At 34.9% G+C, this 8,835-nt stretch overlaps 1 protein-coding gene across 10 annotated transcripts in view; it reads right to left on the minus strand.

The window, feature by feature from the left end:
- Positions 1 to 8,835, minus strand: part of LOC112144633 (R3H domain-containing protein 2) — a gene marked incomplete in the record, with an annotated part of 47,178 nt that overhangs the window by 12,364 nt on the left and 25,979 nt on the right. For 3 of the 10 annotated variants that reach the window (XM_024269273.2, XM_024269272.2, XM_024269276.2), the window contains 5 exon segments: positions 1,043 to 1,218; positions 2,348 to 2,583; positions 7,422 to 7,453; positions 7,761 to 7,856; positions 8,484 to 8,592. In XM_024269273.2, coding sequence (XP_024125041.1) covers positions 1,043 to 1,218; positions 2,348 to 2,583; positions 7,422 to 7,453; positions 7,761 to 7,856; positions 8,484 to 8,592 — 649 coding nt within the window. 10 annotated transcript variants of the gene reach the window in all.

Consider the following 8,835-nt stretch of genomic DNA (forward strand, 5'->3'; position numbering starts at 1 on the left):
ATGAACTGATAAAAGTATAAATAAGTGTTCAGATCTCTCCGTTTCATGATATGAAGGCCATTCGTTGTTGGAGCAGATAGAATGTCTGTTGATTTCTTTAGTCCAAGAGTGTCTTCAAAGAATATGATAGTTAAAACTCATGTTCAGGAAACATCTGCTGTTTGGTGGCATTCAACTTTAGTAGCAGTCCACGTCTTGTAAATCTCTAACAAATTCAAACAAAAGCTTTTTTAACTCTCTAAAACAGAGGTTATAATCAGTGTTTGTGCATTATGCATCTTTTTCAATATCAATATGCATTCAGCTCTTTATTGAAACAGCACTCTGTGCACAGCCAGCTTATTTGGCAATGACCGCTATCTTGTGTCAACCTCCTTGTACAGTGTATTAATGACCGTCTTTAGGACGACTGTCAACTTTGAAGTCTTTCACCAACTGTTAGGTAGATATTGCCATTTAAAGTCCCACTCTGTTCTTTTGATCTACTGGCATTATAAAATCACTCCCAGCGGTCTTTCAATTATTATGCCGTTTTTAGCCATAATCAAAGAACCTGTCGTTTTTTTAAGACATTTCTTCTGCACCGTGGTAGGAGTTCATTAGAAATTTATCTCTGAGTTGAAGCTGAGAGTGTTGGCGCGAAAGTAACCCTATACTGATATCCCAGCATGCCTTTGTTTACACTCTCTCCCACTGGCTTACAGACCCTAACAACGCCAAGCTAACATTAGCTAAGCAAAAAATATCTAGCAATATTGGGCACTATTTTAAGAAAAATGCTACAAGAACATGTTAAAAAAAAAATTTTTTTTCTTTTATATGATACTTTAATTTTATGAGTCATTAAGTTGGATTTTTGTTAGCAGAAATAAAAATAACTTAATTGCTAAGGATGAAAATAAAAAAGTGAAATATATCAGTCTGTATTTAAAAAATCCAGGATTTTATTAACATTTTGAACCAAATTCTAGAAATAAACAACATTGTAACGTATTTTATTTTAATTTTTTAAACGACATGGAGTATTAGGTTGTTTTTTTACCTGAGCGATCATGTGATTACCAATGGGGTGCTGCTGGGGAGTGGGGAGCAGGGCAGTCTGTGGTGGAGCCTGAGGCTGTGTTTGCTGTGGCTGTTGAGCTGGACAGGGGAGCAGGCTACGGCTTGGCTGTGACACTGAAGCTGAAGGACACAAATCAGGACTGACCAGAGGAAGGCCTAGAAATGCAAAAGACGACAAAAACACAAACAATGCTCGATTATGTCGTCCATAAAACTGTTAATGAAATCAAAAGCCTTTGATTCTCCGGCTCCTTTCTGTATGTTTTTTGGCACGTAAAAACCCAATCACACTTTCAATCATTTCAGCAATCTTGTTATCAAAACGTTCAGCTTGTCAGGAAATTACTGCTTGTATATTTGGTATTCATAAACTTTATAGTCTCTGAAATATTGAGCTAAATATGCCCCCTAGACATGAATGAAAAAAGTCTTCAAATTTGTAAATTTTAAGTAGATTAGCAACAAACCCTTCAAATATATTCATGGGCTATGTTTTAATCATTTATAGTAATTTTCAAAAGAATTGGAGTTTAGCAAATATTTTAGCAACATGCTGATGTTTTTGGCTAGTTTGTTATGAATGGGATTTTTTAGGCTACTTTAGAGTTTAGCTTCTATTTTAGGAACAGGCTAACATCTTTGACTCATTTAGTTCACTAAGGAATTTTTGGAGTTTAGCTAGTACGAGCAATGAGCTAGCTTCTTTGGCTAATTTGGCATCTACTAAGGTTTTTTGGGCTAATTTGGAGTTTAGCTTGTGTTTAAGCAACATACTAAATATTTTTGGAAAATTGGCATGAATTAGGGATTTTTAAGCAATTTTACTACACATTTTTCAGAAATTTAGGTCAACTTCAGCGCTCTTACATAGTTCTTTAACATAATTTCGCGTCTTTTAGCAAATTTAACATTTTGCAAATAGCTTTTGCATTTCCAGAAAATCACTTCAGCAATTAAAGTAAATTGCGTCAACATTTTCAGCATCTTCAGCGACTACTTTCAGCAAAAAGCATTCACACTATCAATGTTGCAGGTAATGCAACTTGTCTAATTACATTTACATTTCATCAGTTTATGAACTAGGATTGTAAAATGTTTTGTTGTCAAATTATAAACTTGGAAGTATAAATCAAGCAGAATCTCTTAACTTTGACATCAGTACACTGAATCATATGGGTTCTGCTCACCATTCACTTAAACTTACCATTTATTTTTAAATAAGAATTCCATGATAGTATTGTCAAACGAGAAAAAAATGAGAAAATTGTATTTCTAAAGTCTTTACCAGAGCGAGACCCTTTGCAGCTTCCCTGTGATCCTTTGCTGCTACCAAGGCTATCTCCTCTGGTGAGGATGGAGATGCCAGAGAAGCTGCTGGCCTTGGTGACAGGTGGCCGAAGCGTGCGGTTGGAACTGTCCGAGTCCGTGCTGCTCCAGGGTCGTGGCTCCAGGCACTTCATGTCACTATCTGTACTGCTTTGACGACTGCTAGAAGCCCGGCTCGAGCTCTCGCGATTCCCTCTGAGAAACAAGACGCAGCATGCAAAGAACAACAAATTACTCACAAGAATAAGTATGGCTTTAGGGGGGAAAAGTGGGGGATAAAGCTGTGAAATAACATTTAAGTTAAGAGGAGCAAAGAAAGATATAAAACATTCTCAAAGAGAAGTTGAAATTGACAGATATGTAGGTCTAGACATAAACTATAATGGAGAGAAAAGAAAGAAATGGAGTTCCCATTTGACAAACTAGAGGTAGTGCATTCAACAAAGATGCAGACCGATTGGTTTAGTTTAGCTACAATACATAGCAAGCAACATACAAAACAGATCCATTTCCTGCTGTAAATATACAATCACGCATACGGACCCATCAAACGAGGGGAAAAAGGCATGCGGGGGAAGATATTCCACACAACATCCTTCAGTTACAGAAGAGAAGACATTTCTGTGGGTTCTTGTGGCACACAAACATTACAACTGTTGATCCATTTAACAAAAACAAATCAAACAGTTCTTGCAGATGGGTCTAACTTTTCTTTGAAAAACAAGATAAAGATCATGCAATTACAGATAAAACATTTAAACTAAATATGACACAAATACATTTGTATTCATATCGAGTGTCCATGAACATTCAAATGTCAAAAAGCAAGTTTACATCCAGACTCAAACTTGCATGGTTGATCTATACAATAGAGAATTGCTAATTATTTTACCTAAAACATAGTCAGGGTTAAAAAAATCCATCTCATGATAAAAAAGTACTTTTAGAAAATGTAACCATCATCAGTGAATGGTTGGAGTCTGCCATTGGTGTGTCAAATTTAAGAATGATTATCATTGTGGTCAAAAACTCATTTAAAGAACAAATGAAACTTAAATTAAAGTCCTACAGTATGATTAAACCAAATAAATTAAAGAGTAAATGTATCATAAAAATATGCTTATTTTCTCTCCAAGTTAAAAGATAATGACATAACAGTAAAACATGTGACATATTTTGGGAATCCACATATAAATATTAGAATATTGGTATTAAAAATCAAGTATAAGTGAGTAGTTTTTAATGCCGTAAACATTTCAGAGACCATAATTAATGCAAGACCTATTTTAAAGCTCTTCTGTTGGGCTCGTCTAAACAAACAGTGGATGTGACGGCATCCTCTGAGAAGGTGTGAACATACGTGTTCACTGAACTATGCAGATAAATACGACAAGAAGATGAGCAGAAAAACAAACAGGAAGAGGACGGATCCAAATGTTGATCACTTAGATGTAATCTCTGCTGTTTCAACACCAAAATACAACCAGAAACAAAGAAGATTGATTGTATTCGAGTGTGTTTGACTAATAAGCCATATGTGCATCAACTTGCCAATGTTCATAATGGTTCAACAAAGTTTTGGCGAGTCTAAATGTACGTTTAACAGAGATGATCCAATAAAAATCTCACATTTAGATTTGATTTAAAATTTTCTAAAATATGTTTCATTGAAGTGCCTTGAACATTTTGACTACAATATGCTGATCTTCTTCCTTTGTTTTTCCCAAACAACAAAAACCAAAATGAGACAACACATTTATGGTTTTTTTTGTCTTTTTCTTTCTTATGTCACACATACTGTATGTAGGGCATACAAACATATATTTTTAGTAGAAATAACCATTCAGAAATAGATTGGACTTCCTTAAAATTTCTTGAAGTCACGCATTAAACTTATATTCTAAACATAATGGTGCATTCACACCGGATACGATTCGTGCGGCAGGGGCGTAGAGTTTCAGAATTAAGTCAATGTACAGACGTGATTTGACGGCGTCGGGTTCAGTGCTGCGTGTCAATCAATCAGGGACTTAGCTTTTGGCATGTGACTTTTTCAGTGATTTGATCAAAGAGTAGAAAAAAAGAATCCAATATGGCCGCTCGTTGCGACGATATTCGTCCCGAACTTCTATCCATTTTCTTAACCCGCTGGGACCGTGGGATTGTCAACATCATCCATGTTTTCCATGACATGTGAATGGAGTCCAGAAACATGTTGGCAGTTGCTCGATGCTCGGGGTGTCAAGCAGTAAATTTGACACGCGTCAAAAGAGAAAGAGTGGGAATCGCATCCGGTGTGAAAGCAGCATAAGTCCGTGTTTTCTCATCTTAACAAAGATTACTCCTTTCTAAATCTAACAGTTGTAATAATTGGTCAGTAATATATCACTTGTAACTAAAAAACAAAAGTGGATTTAAAAAATACTCCCTCACACAGGGTACTGATAAATCATTTTAGAAACAAAAAGGATAAGCCAAGAACTAAAACATAGAAAAGTGATTGAATTATTGATAGTCTTGGAAAATGTTTTGCATGAAGGCAGCTGACATGTTAAAAAATGACTGTTATTGCCAGATGACAGGAGCAAAAGCATTTTCTTCATGTTTGAAAGATAGTTTAAAAAAAATGGTGGTGGAGACATGCACACAGCAGCGTTAAGGACGCAGTGACTTGAAACTTACAGACTGCAGGGGTCCAAAGAAATGCTTCTAGAACAGTTAGTGTGAGAGGATGTCATGCTGGTCTGGGTAAAGCCTTTAGGATCAAACTTATCGCACTTATGCACCCGTTTTAAAATGTCCTCGACGGAAGATCGGCTAAATGTTCAAGTCTGTGTCACCATCATGTGAAAAAGTTGGAGAAAAACCTGACATTTTTTGGATATTATGGCCTTACAATGCAACTGATGATTTAATTCATGTGAATTTAAAAACTACAGGATTGCAATTGAAATCTGATTTAAAAAAAAAGACCTGTCAAATTTAGAAATGTATTATGCATTATGTGCATTTCATTAAGACATCCTTTAAATAATATTAAAGCCGGGAATCAATTAAAAAAGTTAAATTAATCGCAAACCTGGAAAATATGATTCCAGATTAATCGTGATTTTTTTGTATTTTTAGTTACAGTATTTGAAAGCCACTCATTATCTGCAAATAATCAGATAAAGAAATCACAGCAAAATTGTACATTTAGAATGTTTATTTTGAACCCTTTGGAACCTTAGATCATTTTTCTTTTAATTTGTTTTTCTCATAAATTTTCCTTATTGTGTTTGTGAAAAATAGTAAAAAGTTTTTGGGAGAAGTTTGATCCAGCTGGATTTTAGGTGAGCTCGGCTGGAATCTGCTCTCAGGTGGGGGCGTGTCTGTCAACTCTGAACTGCTCACCTCTTGTAACAGTGGCGGGCGGGACTTTCGCGGTGAACTGCGGAGTATCCACGATTTTTAGACAACATCGGGGATCGTTATTGTAGAGAAATTAATGTTGGTCCCCATCCCAAAATAAAATAATGATCAGTGTCCTTGTTGTTAGATTTCTAATTGCACACAGTTCCGTTTGGCTCCGCCCACCACAGCGGATCTTTCGCTCTGCACTATAGCTGTCAGATCGACAGTCATTTTGCGGCTAATTTATTAAAATAAAAGATCGCTTTTGTCCAAAAACTACAAATAAATGCTGTATAATCGCTTTAATTTAATCAAACCTCAATCACAGAATATAAAAAAAGTTTACATTTATTTTAGACCGAGTTTTATTACACTGATCTCACAGCTGCATGGCAGGACGCCTGGGGGTGTTAATAAATATTAACGCGTTAATTCTGTTTCAATTGATCACGTGTGTTAGCTTTCACAGCCCTAAACAATGTATAATCTATTATCATGATAATTAATTCCACCACAACTAGGTAGGTTACTGTGGATTTGATGCAGTTGTTTCATATAAAAATGTAGTTAAATATGGATGGGTGGAGGGTAAGTAGGTCAATCAATTACCAGTGAAACCATGAAGCAGCCATGCATGGGCTATTGGAAGCCCCACGGTGCAGTGCTGTAGTAGCCATTTATCAGCCGACTATGCCAAGCAAAGAAATCCATCACAAGTCACCACTATCATCACCAAATCATTTTCAAAAAATGAGCATGGCAACACATGGGTCAGTCAGCAGCACCCCAATACCTAAAGATCTGCCTCCTCTTTTGAGAGGTAGAGCTGTAGCCTTCAGTGGAAAGCCTGTTGAGGTTAACATTAGGAGAAAATGTTCAGGTTACAGGTTTAGAAGGGAGAAAAGAGGGTTTAAAAAAGGATAAAAAGTTGTAGGGTGGGATTTTTACAAAAGGTGTGTCCTGAACAGAGTATCTTTGCTAAGAAAAAAAAAAAACTTATTTGACTCTTAGCAAACGGTGAGACTGAAAGAAACTAGAGTTATGTGGGTGCATCATAAAAGGTGATGTTCAGACACTTTAGAAATGAAAGTTAATTATTAAAACAGTAAAATGTGACTATGATCAAATAATGTAAAGCAACACCAAATGCTTACATGGCAATAGTAAGTATTTAGTGTACTTTAATTATAATAATCCCTAAATGTATTCATTTAATAACAATTGTTTAATCATCCTTTCTAGTGCCGCATTTTCATCACTGCAGATATTCTCAGTTAAACTGTGTTACTTTCTACCGATTGTTCAAATAAATAGTCCCAGTGGATAATTATCCAGTTAGTTTTTAATTGTGTGAGCAAATTACTTTCTGGGAAAAATAAAAAGTACTACACTGCAATGTAATCCTAACTAAAGACAGATTTTTCTTAAAAAATAAAAGCTTTGATCTAGAAATCATTGGTGCATTTTTCTTCCTCTCTTTATTGCAAATCAAATATCGGCAAAAAAAAAAAAAAAAAATTCTGGATACATTGTATAAAAAAAAGAAAAAAGTTCTGAAACACACTGAATAAAATACAGAAACGATAAAGATATAGAAGGTTTTGTGCACTTAAAAAACCCAAAAGAAGGCATCATCTTACCTGTTGTCATTGATGTATCCATTTTGCGAGGACTGTAAAAAAAAGGAAACCTACACATTATGAAATTAATCATTCTTTTTCCCAATTTTTAAATATTTTAGTTCATGAAATAAAAAACATCCCTAAAAGAGTAAAGAAGTAATTTGTTTGTACAAGATGTCTGAAGCTCATAAAACACTTTACAAAATTGGAGCAATTTTAATCATCTCTGCTAATCTGTGATTAAATAAATACTTGTTACAAACAAGTGATCAATGAAACATTTTCCAATATACGTAAAAATAAAAAATGAAAAGAAAACCCACAGGGGAAATGTAATAACAACTACTTTAAACTTACTTCTCGGGCAAAGATCCGGTCTCGTACCCGTTGATATTCTTCCTCTCGTTCTTCTATGGACTTGCTACGCCGCCCGTCCTGCAGTGGCACACGGATCTAACAATTGCAAAGACAATTACAGTGACAAAAATATACATTATATACAGTAACACATTAGTGGAACAGTACAGTTGGTTTTGAGGTGAAAGATGAGGGTCTCGGAAAGGTGTTTCAGATCTAAAAGCTTCTGCGTGTGTTAATGTTTCCACTGCATTACAGAAAAACAATGAATTAGTGCCACAGCAGCTAATATTTCAACCCATCACACAAACAGACTATTTCACTGTGTATTTGTGCATCTGCATAACACAAGGGCAGAGTATAAATGTGACCATTAATGGTATTGCTGCTGAAAGTTTCTGAAAACTATAAACTTTAAATCAGGATATAAAGGATTTTCACATTTATCTTTCTCAAAAACACCAAAGTGTGTGTAGATGTTGGCTATAAATGTGGAAAAAGGTGAACTATTAAAAACTAAAACAGACTAGAGTGAATCTCCACCTGTCTTTGTATTATTTTAACATAACTTTACATTAAACTACGCAGTGGTGTTTTGGCCTGAATATAAAAACAAAAAAATGTTGGAATGAACTTTTAACAAAAACAAATTTAGAAAAGCAAATTAAAGTTTTAGACCAGTCAAAAATAACAATGTATTTATTGATTTAAAAAAAAGCCAACCTGATTGTCGTCTTTGTCCATACTTGCATCGTCTCTCTTGAGAATGAATTTTTTTTGAAAGTCCATGTTTCTTTCATCCTTGATGTGTTCGGAGAACCTTTGTTCTGGGCTGTTACAAATTTGATAGGAAAAAACAATTTTGAATTTGCTGTACAAAACTAAAAAAAAAACGCTTAAATGAAAAAAGAATAAAACAAATCAACAAACATAAATGTAAAGCAACAGCGATTACACTTTTTACCAAATCAATTTAAAATATTTAATAAATATGCTCAGAAAAAAAATGAAAGCAAAAAGTGCAGTAGTACTGTAGCTCTAAGTTTTGCTGTGTCAGTTCTCCATATTGGTCTAA

The sequence above is a fragment of the Oryzias melastigma genome, linkage group LG5 (genome assembly GCF_002922805.2).
Source record: "Oryzias melastigma strain HK-1 linkage group LG5, ASM292280v2, whole genome shotgun sequence".
Classification (NCBI taxonomy): domain Eukaryota; kingdom Metazoa; phylum Chordata; class Actinopteri; order Beloniformes; family Adrianichthyidae; genus Oryzias; species Oryzias melastigma.